A 14,220-nucleotide genomic window follows, 5' to 3' on the forward strand; every position below is an offset into this window, starting at 1 on the left:
TGCTATTTTATACCCAAAGATAAGCAGACCCCGATTTTCGTCACACTACTATAGAGACACCCTCACTCACCTGGTTTTCTAACTCCGTCGTGCTTCCAACGTGTAGAAGAAGACAGTGCAAGGCTGCTAATTTGTCACTATCCGACTGGCTCTTCCACAGGAATTGCAGCAAGGCCTTTGGGTTCATTTCCACGGCAAATATTTTTCCTGTGCTGCGATCCCAGATGCTCGATTTGGCCGGGGAAAAGACGGCGTCAGCGTTCAGTTGATTGATTTCTGCATCTTCAGCTGAAGAAAAACAAAAATTTTAGAGATGGTTCGGTCGCCCCCAGATTGAAACACAGGCTTTCTAGTTAGCTAGAAACGAACTATTTTTGTTAAAAATAAATAAAATAAAGGTACCTGTTAGAAACAAACTGTGGCACGTGAGGTCAGGGTACTGGGTGTTCAGAAGATGTAGGAACTGTCCAGGTAAGTACACAGCCACGTAAGAGCCTATTTGGGGATGAATGTTGTTATTTTTTTTTAACATAATAAATCAAAATGAAGCAACACAGGATTGAGCTGTATGCACTGGGTGCATTATTTATTTGGCCGTTGCGATGTTGACTGTTAAATGGTCCTGAAGGCAGGACAAGAAGCAACGGATGGAAACTAATCAAGGAGAGAAGCAACCTGGAACTAAGGAGAAACTTCCTGACAGTTAGAACAATTAATCAATGGAACTCCTTGCCTGCAGAAGTTGTGAATGCTCCAACACTGGAGGTCTTTAAGAAGAGACTGGACAGCCATTTGTCTGAAATGGTATAGGGTTTCCTGCCTGAGCAGGGGGTTGGACTAGATGACCTCCAAGGTCCCTTCCAACTTTATTATGATTATGATTAAGAAGAGACTGGACAGCCATTTGTCTGAAATGGTATAGGGTTTCCTGCCTGAGCAGGGGGTTGGACTAGATGACCTCCAAGGTCCCTTCCAACTTTATTATGATTATGATTATGATTAAGAAGAAGAGACTGGACAGCCATTTGTCTGAAATGTATAGGGTTTCCTGCGTGAGCAGGGGGTGGACTAGAGGTGAACTCCAAGGTCCCTTCCAACATTATTATTATTATTATTATTATTATTATTATTATTATTATTATTATTAGGAAGAGACTGGACAGCCATTTGTCTGAAATGGTGTAGGGTTTCCTGCCTGAGCAGGGGGTTGGACTAGATGACCTCCAAGGTCCCTTCCAACATCATCATAATAGGTAGACAAAATGCCAAATCCAGTCTGAACATCTGGCTGACTGTGCGATGATGATAATAATGATAATGATAATGATAATGATAATGATAATGATAATGATAATGATAATGATAATGATAATAATAATAATAATAATAATAATAATAATAATAATAATAATAATAATAAAAAATAAAAAACTAGACTACAGGTAGTCCTTGACTTGTAACAGTTCATTTAGGGACCGCTCGAAGTTACAACAGCACTGAAAAAAGGGACTTGTGACGGTTTTTCATACTTAGGACCGTTGCAACATCCTGAAGGTCATGTGATCCAAATTCAGATGCTTGGCAACTGGCTCATATTTACGACGGTCATAAATATGATCCCCTTTTATGACATTTTGACAAGCAAAATCGATGGAGGAAGCCCGATTCACTTAACAACCGGGTTATTAACTGAACAACTGCAGCGATTTCACTTAAGGCTTGTAGCAAGCAAGGTCGTAAAACGGGAGCCTAACTCACTTAACCCGTGTCTCACTTAGTGACCGAAGTTTCGGGCTCAGTTGCAACCGTACGTCGAGGGCTATACCTCTATTCCTATTTCGTATTCAGGCAATGCAATTTGGCTCCCTTTGCGAAACGATTCTAATGTTATGGGATGTTTCCACAGGAAGTAAAGCATCTGAGGAATTCAAATGCTTCCCTTCAAGAAAAAGGCCAAGTCTTATGACTGTCTATAGGCAATTAAAACTCTCTGTTTCTGCCAAGCAAGAAGGAAGCCAATTTTGAAATAGTTCGTTTATTTGGCAAACCAGATTTATGGGGTGTCGGGAAATGATCACGGCAGATCCCAGAGACAAAGGCAAAATAAAATACGTGTGTTCCAGCTTTTCAGTAGAAATAGCTCCCAAATATCCTTCTATCAGAAGGGTCTTTCGTTTAGAGAAGCAGAAGAGGAAGAGGGGGGTTAAATGATCAATTTACCAAGATCCAAAAAAACCAGCTCCTTCTTCATTTGTATAGAATCCATTTCTTCCAAAGTGCTAGTATATGTTTTACTATAGCCTGTAAAGAGGAAAACACAAAGGTGTAGGTAATATAACTTCTTCCAATTCTCTATCTATCTATCATCTATCTATCTATCTATCTATCTATCTATCTATCTATCTATCTATCTATCTATCTATCTATCTATCTATCTATCATCACAAGCACAAAGTCCAGGAGTGGTTTCCAAGTAGAAACAAAGTTAGATGTGTTCTTTTCTTTGATTAAAGCAGCCAATTTAGTCATCTTTTTCCCCCCCCTATTGTGAGAAGTAATATACATTTCTATTTACACTTACTAATCTTTGTAGACCGTCATCATTTATATTAACAAAATTCACTATATTCTTTCAAATTCCATAACCTTAAAGGGATATAAGAACCGTGGTGGCACAATGGTGAGAATGCAGTATTGCAGGCTGAACTCTGCCCAGAGCCAGGAGTTCGATCCTGACCGGCTCAAGGTTGACTCAGCCATCCGTCCTTCCGAGGTCGGTAAAACGAGGACCCAGATTGTTGGGGGCAACACACTGACTCTGTAAACCACTTTGAGAGGGCTGTAAAGCACTGTGAAGCAGTATATAAGTCCAAGTGCTATTCCCACTACTATATAAAACAAAGGTTTTCCATTTAAGGCAGGTTTATAACTTCTGAAAGTGACACGAATTAAACCTGGAATGTAAACAAGCGATTTAGGGCAAGTTTCCATCTCCGTTTTACAAACCGCGGAACGGGCTTCAAATTAACCATTAGATTTGTGTGTTCTACACGGAAAGATCTAGAGGGAGTACACTGCTACAGCTACAAATGAAGGATAGAGAAAACATTTCATGCGCAGTCTGCTGTTCTGATGGTGAATTTTTAAATAGAGAGCATGACGGGATTTCAAACAGGAGGTAGAGTTCAAATAAAAGAAGGCAGTTTTAAGTAACAGTTCCCTGCAAAGGTCTTCCAATGGACCTGTTTCTTTAAAGACATCGTGAAATGTATATATATATCTTTGAAATGCATCCTTAAAAGTCTGGGCAGAACATCCTAGAGCTGCAAAGTCATGCAAATTTATCAGGAAATAACTTCCCTTGAACATTTTTGTATTTGTATCTTGCGTTTATTATTTTTGGCAAATAACTCATGGTGGCGAACAGATCCAAGGCACCTTTCTCCTCCTGTTTTCCCAACAACAACCCTCTGAGGTAGGCTGGGCCGAGATTGAGTGACGAGCCCAAAGTAACTCAGCTGGCTTTCCTGGCTAAGGTGGGACTTGAACTCGCCGTCTCCTGCTTTCTAGCCTGGTGCCTTAACCGCTAGATCAGTGGTTCTCAACCTTTTTAATGCCGCGACCCCAACCGGTCGTAAGTCGAGGACTAAACCGGTCGTAAGTCGAGGACTAAACTGGTCGTTAAGTCGAGGACTAAACCGGTCGTAAGTTGAGGACTACCCAGCCGGTCATAAGTCAAGGACTTTCCCTGCCCGAGAGCGCCGCGCATGCGTGGTTCCGCCCCCTGCGCCGGCTGAGGCGTATCTGGCAAGCGGCAGAGACGGAGCAGGCCGACCACCAGCTGGCCCAGCCCAAGGGAGGTAAGGCACCCGCCAGAAAAGGGGGGAAAAATGGCGGACAAAAAAAATGGCGGACAAAAAAATGGCGGACAGCCTTGCTTGGCGACCCCCATGAAATGGTCGATCGACCCCAAATGGGGTCCTGACCCACAGGTTGAGAACCACTGCGCTAGATCAAACTGCCTCTCCATTCACCATGAATCAATATAACATTCTGGCTAATTTTGTAAGAGAGAATATAAACTTGCCTTTGTGTAGGAAAGCCACAGAATATGTCACTTCTTTGGCATTCGTAGCGGCCAGGCTGTAACACAAACACAAGCTTCCTAAGGAAGGAAAGATATCTATTAAGAAACTGAAAATATGGAGTTTCCACGTTTGTTTGTTTTTTTGAGATTTTGAAGGAAGCAAGCATCCTTCTCTTGTACACAAACCTGTGTCGCTGGTAAAAATATGCACGTCCAAAGGTTTGGGTGTAACTTCTTGGTCTTGATAACAGCTATAATTCAAGTTCACAGATCTGGGAAGAGAAAACAGGAGATACTACTGCATCTTAATAATGATGATGATGACGATGACGATGTTGGAAGGGACGTTGCAGGTCATCTACTTTACTGAAATACATGCCATACTCTAAATAAACCAATAAACTGAAATTCATAATCCTTGCGAAAGGAATCAACAGGGATGTCTGTAACACAAGTACACTGTTTCATTGTAAAGATGCTGATGATAATAATAATAATAATAAAGTTGGAAGGGACCTTGGAGGTCATTGAGCCCAACCCCCTGCTCAGGCAGGAAACCCTATACCATTTCAGACAAATGGCTGTCCAGTCTCTTCTTAAAAACTTCCAGGGTTGGAGCATTCACCGCTTCTGGAGGCAGGTTGTTCCACTGGTTAATTGTTCTAACTGTCAGGAAGTTTCTCCTTAGTTCTAAGTTGCTTCTCTCCTTGATCAGTTTCCATCCGTTGCTTCTTGTCCTGCCTTCAGGCACTTTGGAGAATAGCTTGACTCCCTCTTCTTTGGGGCAGCCCCTGAGATACTGGAACACGGCTATCATGTCCCCCCTGGTCCTTCTCTTCATTAAACTAGATGATTGATTTTAACTCAGTTTAACTATTTTGGAAGGATAGGCATACGGTCCCAACAACTCAAATGATTTGAAGAGGTGAGGTCCATTAGCAACATGCAAACTACTCAGTCATGTAGATTAGCTATCCATGATTACAATGATACAGCTATGACGGGTTGAAACGCTTACGCAGAATTCTCCTTACACCTATTTGTGAATATGTACCATCTAGGCTGGCTGAGGAATTCTGGGAGTTGAAATCCACAAGTCATCAAAGGGCCAAGTTTGAAGACCCTTGTTTTAGAGGATTGCGGGGCGATTTTTTTTTTTCATTTTTATATGCTTTTCAATTTTTTTAAAAAATATTGTATTTACAGTATTACATTCACAGAAGCAAAGAGAAATTTCCCCCCCAGTAAACTCACTTTAATCTTATGTCAGCCACAGAGATCTCTAAAGGTGCTTCGAGCTGTTTAAAAAACAAAAAGAGATATGAGGATTTTGCAAGCAACACTATTTCTGTTGAACACAGAACATCAACCCCAAAGAGTCCCCAATAAGAATAAAACCAGTTCTATAGTGCCTCCTACTGGTCAATACATAATATAACGTATCTAGGCTTTACATTATGCTCTGCTCCTGGTTTGAGATACCCTTTAACTTTTGGAAGTATTGATTTGTTAAAGGAGGCAGGTCACATGTGTTTAATAACCAGCGTGCACTGAAATACACAAGGAGTAGATGTTAAATTCACATATACTGCACTAAACCATGATGTAAATTTGCTTGCTTCCAAATAATGTCTGAATGCAATCAAACGTGGCTTATTTAAATTTGGTTTAACCCTGTATATATGCGATTTTTGTTTACGATTTAAAAATGGATATTATCCTTTCCATTCATCATCGCCCAAAAAAAAACCCTCCACATAGTTTAACATTACTTTCAATATAAAAAACCTTCAGGAGAACTTACTATTAGTTTAAAGTCTTTATTGGGGTAAAATTGGATGCAATTTAATGTGTCCCGTTCTTTCTACAATAAAAAAAAAACCATAATATTAACAGAGACTAAAGTTTGATCTGTGGAGGTAAACATTATCCTGGCTCCAGAAAATCTAAATTATTATTTTTTTAAATTGCAAATGAAAGCTTCTCAACAGATTCTTCACGGTGGACCAAAAAAAAAAAAGGGGGGGGCAGAGTAATTGATTTGCATCTTTTCTTTTGCAACATACTTTGAGCTCTCCCTGATCAGATGATGCAAAATTAAGATTTTCATTAAGAGAAGAGTCAACAAATGCAGACTGTAGCTGCAAGTTATTATTATGGCATATCCAACTGAATACAGGTTGTCCGTGACTTACAAGAGTTTGTTTAGTGATCATTCAAAATTACAAAATTACAATACACCTTTGGTATTATGAATTAACCAGCCGTATATTTCATTCGCGAGAAAAATCCCTTGGTTTTCAGTTACAAGAGCTTTAATTAGTAACTTCGATGGTATCTGGAAAAATAAATCCTATTGTTTTAGTGCATGGATCCATTTTCTATCAAGACATCAGATTCTGACACGAAACAGCATAATTTTCATTCAGAGGAGAACCAAAATCAAAGATAAGATAAGATAAGGAAGGATGAAAGAAACAATGTCATTTACAAAATCAATTTGCAATCAGTTCTACGTGGGACAAACCTCACGTCAATTAAAAAACAGGATCCACGAACACCGGCTGGCAGTCAAATGCCACAATCACAATCAAATGCCTGGCTGAGGAATTCTGGGAGGGGTCTTCAAACTTGGCCCTTTCATGATTCGTGGACTTCAACTCCCAGAATTCCTCAGCCAGCGTGCCTGGCTGAGGAATTCTAGGAGGGGTCTTCAAACTTGGCCCTTTCATGACTGGTGGACTTCAACTCCCAGAATTCTTCAGCCAGCGTGCCTGGCTGAGGAATTCTGGGAGGGGTCTTCAAACTTGGCCCTTTCATGACTGGTGGACTTCAACTCCCAGTATTCCTCAGCCAGCGTGCCTGGCTGAGGAATTCTGGGAGGGGTCTTCAAACTTGGCCCTTTCATGACTGGTGGACTTCAACTCCCAGAATTCCTCAGCCAGCGTGTCTGGCTGAGGAATTCTGGGAGTTGAAGTCCACATAGTCATAAAAGGACCAGGTTTGAAGACCCCTGCTCTACACCATCATAAACCAGATTTTTTTTAATCCCACCTTTATTATTGTTATAAATAACTCATGGTGACAAATGTGCCTAATATTTCTTCCTCCTTTTTCCCACAAAAACAATCCTGTGAGGTGGGTTAGGCTGAGAGGGAGGGACCGGCTCCAAGTCACCCAATCAGCTTTCATGCCTAAAGTGGGACTAGAACGCACCGTCTCCAGGCTTCTTGCCTGACCAAACTGGTTAACAATTTATGTTATAGTTCTGGAGCCAATTTTGTAACTGGCCTCACAATTTTTAAAAAATATTTCCTTGTAACAAGGGAGAGAAGACAGAGCAAGATTATTATTTCTTTTTCTCTTGAAAAGTCTTCCAGGGATGACCTCAATCTCCTCTATAGGTCAATAGCTCCTTTTATCATTTTAAGATGGGGGTCAAACTGCTGCTAGCAAATAACCCACCACGTAAAGAATAAGCGAACTATATGATCAAGAAAACACAAACGTTTTCACGTTTTTTTCACCTTTGTGACAATGTAGAAGAGTCTTTGTTCTCGCATGTCCCACTGGGACCAAATCAGATCATCGGCAATTCTCTCCTTCGAAAGCCGACTCAAATTTTCGATCGTCTAAAAGGGATGGAAATGAGCACCGTTACAGGAGAGAAATAGTACAATGTCAGGTCAAACACAGAAGACAGAATGAATAGGATTGGAAGGGACCTTGGAGGTCTTCTAGTCCAACCCCCTGCTCAAGCAGGAGACCCTATACCAGTTCAGACAAATGACTGTCCAGTCTCTTCTTAAAAATCTCCAGTGATGGAGCACCCACAACTTCTGGAGGCAGGTTGTTCCACTGATTAACTTTTCTCATTATCAAGACATTTCTCCTTAGTTCTAGGTTAGATCTCTCTTTAATAAGATTCCACCCATTACTTCTTGGCCTGACCTCAGTTGCTTTGGATAATAGGTTAGAATAGAGCTGGAAGGGACCTTGGAGGTCTTCTAGACCAGCCCCCTGCTCAAGCAGGAGAACCTATACCATCTCAGACAAGTGATTGTCCAGTCTCTTTTTAAAAGCTCCAGTGATGGAACACCCACGATTTCTGGTGGTAAGCTGTTCCACTGGTTAATTGTCTTCACTGTTAGGAAGTTTCTCCTTAATTCCAGGTTGCTTCTCTCTTTGGTCAGTTTCCAACCATTGTTTCTTGTCCTGCCTTCAAGTGCTTTGGAGAATAGCTTGACCCCCTCTTCTTTGTGGCAGCCCCTCAAATACTGGAAGACTGTTATCACGTCACCCTAGTCCTTCTCTTTGATAGACTAGACATATCTAGTTCCCTCAATCATTCATCGTGTGGTTTAGCCTGCAGATCTCTGATAATCTTTATTGCTCTTCTCTGCACTCTTTCTCAGATCTCAACAGCTTGTATTCTGATGGCAATGAGTTTCATCTTACCTTGTAATAATTCAACAAAAACCACACCAGATCTCTGCCCAGGTAATTCTTTTTTACATCTTGAAATACGACATTTAGAACAAAACATTGGGGCGTTTTTCACTCTGCCCAATCTCATTTCAGCCCCAACAAAAAAAAAGCATAAAGGGCAAAAAAATTAAAACATACCACCCAGTCTCCTTCTTTGACAGTTCTGATGTCCAATTTTTCAGCATCTTAAGAAAGATTAATACAATTTTAGGCGACAGGGGTCAAGGTATAGAGTATCAGGTATATCGAACGTGATTTAAGAAATCTGTACGTTGGGTCTATACATTTGTTCGTTTCTGTTATCAGGGTTCAAAAGAGAGGCTGAAAGAGCAAATAACATGTAGCAACAAAATAATACTAATACTAATACTAATAATAGAATAGAGCTAGAAGGGACCTTGGAGGTCTTCTAGTCCAGTCCCCTGCTCAAGTAGGAGAACCTATACCATTTCAGACAAGTGACTGTCTAGTCTCTTCTTAAAAACCTCCAGTGATGGAGCGCCCACGATTTATGGTGGCAAGCTGTTCCACTGGTCAATTGTCCTCACTGTTAGGAAGTTTCTCCTTAATTCCAGGTTGCTTCTCTGATTAGTTTCCAACCATTGTTTCTTGTCCTGCCCTCTGGTGCTTTGGAGAATAATTTGACCCCCTCTTCTTTGTGGCAGCCCCTCAGATACTGGAATACTGCTATCAAGTCACCCCAATTTTATTTTTGGTTAATTCAGCAGAATACAATTATCTGAAGAAGTCGTCCCATTTATTCCTGTCCATAAACTCTGTCATTCTGTATAAAGGTGGAGAAAACAAGGGAAACAACATACAGGCAGCATTTCCTATAGGCAGTTCTGATATGTATGTGTGTTGGTGTTCCTATTGCCTTTTAACACGCTAAAGCTAGAATCTGCCCAAGGAACTTGCAATCAGAATGCAGAACTGAAAGCACTTACATTTATCTTCTGAAATGAGTAGGAGGCAGCTACTTGACAACGAGGTTTTATCTGCAACGGGATATAGAAACTGAAAAAGAGAATTGTTCAGAGATTAAAAAAATATATTATGGTTTGCCACCGGCATCGCATAAGGGAGACTCATAATTGGATCTTATTAACATAACTTGTTATTTGAGGGACTGCCTTCACCCAACTATATCTGCCTGTCCCATCCGATCCAGAAGTAATAGTATATTTGTTGCTCAGGGTTCAGCTGTGGGGCTTTGTTAGTGCTCTCTGTGTGTGGCTATTTCCTTGCAGACGTTTCATTACCAGACTAGGTAACAGCATCAGTGGCGATGATGTAACTTGGTTTGGTAATGAAACGTCTGCAAGAGAACAACACAATTCAGAGAGCACCAAGGACCCCACAATCCTCCTTACAAAGATGCAAGGCACTTCAGTGCTTTCCAACATTCTTTTGTTGTTGTTAGTTGCGAAGTCGTGTCTGACCCATTGTGACCCCATGGACAATGTTCCTCCATGCCTTCCTGTCCTCTACCATCTTCTGGAGTCCATTGAAGCTCATGCCTCCTGCTTCAGTGACTCCATCCAGCCCCCTCATTCTCTGTCGTCCCCTTCTTCTCTTGCCCTCCATCTTTCCCAGCATTGGGCTCTTCTCCAGTGAGTCCTTCCTTCTCATTAGGTGGCCAAAGTCCTTGAGTTTCAACTTCAGGATCTGGCCTTCTAAAGAGCAGTCGGGGTTGATCTCCTCTAGGACTGACCGGTTGGATCGCCTTGCAGTCCAGGGGACTCGCAGGAGTCTTCTCCAGCACCAGAGTTCGAAGGCCTGCATTCTTTGGCGCTCAGCCTTTCTTATGGTCCAACTTTCACAGCCATACATTGCAACTTGGAAAACCATGGCCTTGACTATACGGACTTTTGTTGGCAGGGTGATGTCTCTGCTTTTTAGTGTGCTGTCTAGATTTGCCATAGCTTTCCTCCCCAGGAGCAAGCATCTTTTAATTCCAGCATTCTACTAGCATACAAATAATTTTCGAATCTGGAGGGGGAAAAATTAATAAAAACCACTTACTTGTACTCTGACCAAGCTATCCACAGCCTTCAAAACTTTCACATTATTAAGCGGGTGAATTTCAATGAGCAAGGTCAGACATTTAGGAACTGGAATAGTAAAGAAACAAAAAACAAAGAAGAGAAGGTTAATCCATCATTCAGTGGGTTTGCGAAGTCCATTTAAGGGCGTTGAGANAGAAGAAGAAGAAGAAGAAGAAGAAGAAGAAGAAGAAGAAGAAGAAGAAGAAGAAGAAGAAGAAGAAGAAGAAGAAGAAGAAGAAGAAGAAGAAGAAGAAGAAGAAGAAGAAGAAGAAGAAGAAGAGGCAAAGTCAACAAGAAGAAGAGGCAAAGTCAACAAGAAGAAGAGGCAAAGTCAACAAGGGAAGCCAGATTCCTTTAACAACCATGTTAACTAACTTAACAAGTGCAGGGATTAATTTAACAGCCAGTGGCAAGAAAATTCGTAAAATGGGGCAAAACTCACTGAAGAATTGTCTCACTTAGCAACATAAATTTTGGGTTCAACTGTGGTCGCAACCCTTACCTGTCACAGGGTTCTCTCCTAAATTTTATACTATTGGCTGAATGTTATTATGTTGAACTTTTGATTTTTACCGCTCACTTTGCCTAGTTTTGCTTATATATGTTGATTTAACCAGACTTCATGTTTGCTGAGTTCACCGCAAAAGATACAGTTTTGTTGGAAACAAACTGGCTTGTAACCTTAAAGACAACATTTGACTATCAAACGGCATTTAATCCTTACAGTTTCAGTAAATAACGCCTACCTGGTTTTTTTTATCATCATCATCGTACAATCCAACGTGGGTGCATTCCTGGGGTCCCTGTAAAGAAAGTGGTTGAGTTTTAAATATTCATATTTTAACCCCATTTTAAATATTTACTCTCCATTATGAAAATGCTTTCTCTGTCGAAACTTCATCAGTTTTATTTTGGGGTTATCGACAGTCTGGGATATGCCTAAATTTAAAAGGTGGCATCTATCCTTCCATCGTCAGAAAACGGTACTTTATTCCTCTATGTCAACCTGCTCTTAGTACATAAAAAAAAAAAGACAGAGGAAAAATAATGAAGGTTATTTTTCTTCATTAAAAAAAAATAGAAAGCTTAGAATCCTATTTATGCCATGGCGTCTTTCAGTCGTTAATCCTATGTTAAGAAAACCTAACTTGATTTTAATGTAATCCCTTGTTTTTTATTTTGTTCGTTGCTTGGGATTATTTGGACAGAGAGGGATGGTCGTGTATCTGATAACATAAAATAAAAATGTAAACTTCCCATCACCTTTTTCTCGGTGCAGAAAAGTAGCGTGAACGCATGGAGATCCCTTCCTGATACTCTTTTCATTTTGGTATCATTTATTTCATTCTTCGTCCGTGTCCCCATCTCTTTGTCACCTAGCAAAAACTACGTTGGGAAATTAAAAACTCACTAAGGTTGATCTTAGAGTGCAGAGAAGAGCAACAAAGATGATATGGGGACTGGAGGCTAAAACATCCAATGAACAGTTGGGGGGCCTAGGTACATCTTGTCTAATGAAGAAGAGATTTAGGGGTGACATGTCCTTGAGTTGTCCTTGAGAAGAGGGGGTCAACCTATTCTCCAAAGTATCTGAGAATAGGGCAAGAAGTAACGGGTGGAAGATTGTTAAAAGAGAGAAGCAACCTAGAACTAAAGAGGAATTTCCTAAGAGTGTGAACAATTAACCAGTGGAAGCGTCCATAAGTTGTAGGTGCTCCATCACTGGAGGTTTGGAAGAAGAGATTGGACAGCCATTTGTCTGAAATGGTCTAGGACAGGGGTAGGCAATCTTGGCTCTTTTATGACTCGTGGACTTCAACTCCCAGAATTCCTGAGCCAGCCTGGCTCAGCTTCGAAACCTCTCTCTTTCCCCTCAGCATGGCTGGCTCAGGAATTCTGGGAGTTGAAGTCCACGAGTCATAAAAGAGCCAAGGTTCCCCATCCCTGGTATAGGCTCTCCTGCTTGAGCAGGGGGTTGGACTAAAAGACCTCCAAAGACCCCTCTGTTAATCTGTATTCTGGTGTTGTATTTCCCTTCATTTTGCTGAGCAATGGATCTCATTCTTCAGGCCCAACTCAAGATTCCATTGACGGTAAAATCTACTTGCCCCGGGGAATCACATATGACCATTTCTCAAGTAAAAAAAACCAAATTGCCCTTACCTTCCAAGTATAAAGAACATTTCCATTTCTTTCCACGTTTATGATATGCGGCGTTTCCAAATGATTTTCCCCAGCATCTAAAAAAGGGAAGCATGAATGTATTACAAACTCACTCAGTCCAATTGTACAGGAAAGTCAACGTCTGAAAAGAATGTGCAAACATGATGTAAGACAAGGGTCCCCGACCTGTGGGTCACGGCCCGGTACCGGTCCGTGGCCTGTTGGCCACAGGAATGGCTGGCGAGTGAGCACACGTGTGCTTGCACCCTTCCCAATTGTGCTAGTGCCGCCATGCGGGTGCTAGCAGCCCCGTTTGCACATGGCTAGCACCGCCGCCAGCATCACGCAGGTACTAGTGCCCTGTTTGCACATGCGCGCATGCACTAGCAGCCCATTTGCGCATTCGTGCAGGTGCCAGCACTGCCACCAGCGCCGCTGTGGGTGCATGCACCCCGCTTGTGCTAGTGCCGCTGCCGGGCGTGTGCCTGTTTTGCGCATGCACACGCCTGTACATTTCCCTGCTCCTTCCTTTCCCTCCGGGCCACTAATCCGGAAAGGTTGGTAAGCTCTGATGTAAGAGATGAGCTGGCTGAGCTGGAAGGTGGGGTTAAATGTGTCATCAGTTGAGAATCACTGCATAGGCACGAGAAACCTGTGTTCAACTCCCCCATGAATACTGTTGACTCTTATCTAGTGCCAATTTGACCATCCGTTGACCACCTTCTTCGGTACAGGTAGCAATCTAGGTAGCCCTCAACGTACGCCCACAGTTGAGCCCAAAATTGACGTTGCTAAATGAGACATTTGTTAAGTGAGTTTTGCCCTCATTTTACGACCTTTCTCGCCACAGCTGTTCAGCGAATCACTGCAGTTGTTAAGTTACTAACACTGTAACTTCAGTGCTAGTAAATCTGTCTTCCCCATTGACTTTTCCGGTCGGAAAGTCATAAAAGGAGATCACGCAACTTTGGGACATGGGAACCGCCATAAATATGAGTCAGCCGTAAAGCAGTTGAATTTTGATCCCATGACCAAGGGCAGGGATAGGCAACCTCGGCTCTTTTATGACTCATGGACTTCAACTCCCAGAATTCCTGAGCCAGCCATGCTGAGGGGAAAGGGAGAGGTTTCCAAGCTGAGCCATGCTGACTCAGGAATTCTGGGAGTTGAAGTCCATGAGTCATAAAAGAGCCGAGGTTGCCTACCCCTGACCAAGGGGAATGGTGCAACGGTCATAAGTGTGAAAAACGGTCATCAGTCACTTTTTCCAGTGCCGTTGTAATTTTGAATGGTTACTAAATGAATTGTTTTAAGTCAAGGTCTACCTGTAAAGAACTCTGCTATGCTTTGAACTCAACAAAAGCTCCTGGTTCACACCGTGTTTACAGTCAATTCGAATGCAGTAAAAATAACTTTTCCCAGCTTTGTTCAGCG

At 41.8% G+C, this 14,220-nt stretch overlaps 1 protein-coding gene across 1 annotated transcript in view; it reads right to left on the reverse strand.

Moving 5' to 3' along the window:
* GSAP (gamma-secretase activating protein) overlaps window positions 1-14,220 on the reverse strand; it is a 41,311-nt gene that overhangs the window by 26,725 nt on the left and 366 nt on the right. The window contains exons 2-15 of the mRNA XM_029286610.1: window positions 12,787-12,863; window positions 11,370-11,426; window positions 11,238-11,304; window positions 10,601-10,689; window positions 9,523-9,592; window positions 8,714-8,760; window positions 7,615-7,719; window positions 5,892-5,951; window positions 5,342-5,385; window positions 4,274-4,359; window positions 4,088-4,165; window positions 2,221-2,301; window positions 403-495; window positions 71-288 (exon numbers count right to left, since the gene is read on the reverse strand). Of these exons, the coding sequence (XP_029142443.1) occupies window positions 71-288; window positions 403-495; window positions 2,221-2,301; window positions 4,088-4,165; window positions 4,274-4,359; window positions 5,342-5,385; window positions 5,892-5,951; window positions 7,615-7,719; window positions 8,714-8,760; window positions 9,523-9,592; window positions 10,601-10,689; window positions 11,238-11,304; window positions 11,370-11,426; window positions 12,787-12,863 (1,172 nt within the window). The remainder of the gene's footprint in view (window positions 1-70; window positions 289-402; window positions 496-2,220; window positions 2,302-4,087; window positions 4,166-4,273; window positions 4,360-5,341; window positions 5,386-5,891; window positions 5,952-7,614; window positions 7,720-8,713; window positions 8,761-9,522; window positions 9,593-10,600; window positions 10,690-11,237; window positions 11,305-11,369; window positions 11,427-12,786; window positions 12,864-14,220) is intronic.

This window comes from Protobothrops mucrosquamatus, unplaced genomic scaffold, assembly GCF_001527695.2.
Source record: "Protobothrops mucrosquamatus isolate PMUCROS unplaced genomic scaffold, P.Mucros_1.0 scaffold4259, whole genome shotgun sequence".
Classification (NCBI taxonomy): Eukaryota; Metazoa; Chordata; class Lepidosauria; order Squamata; family Viperidae; genus Protobothrops; species Protobothrops mucrosquamatus.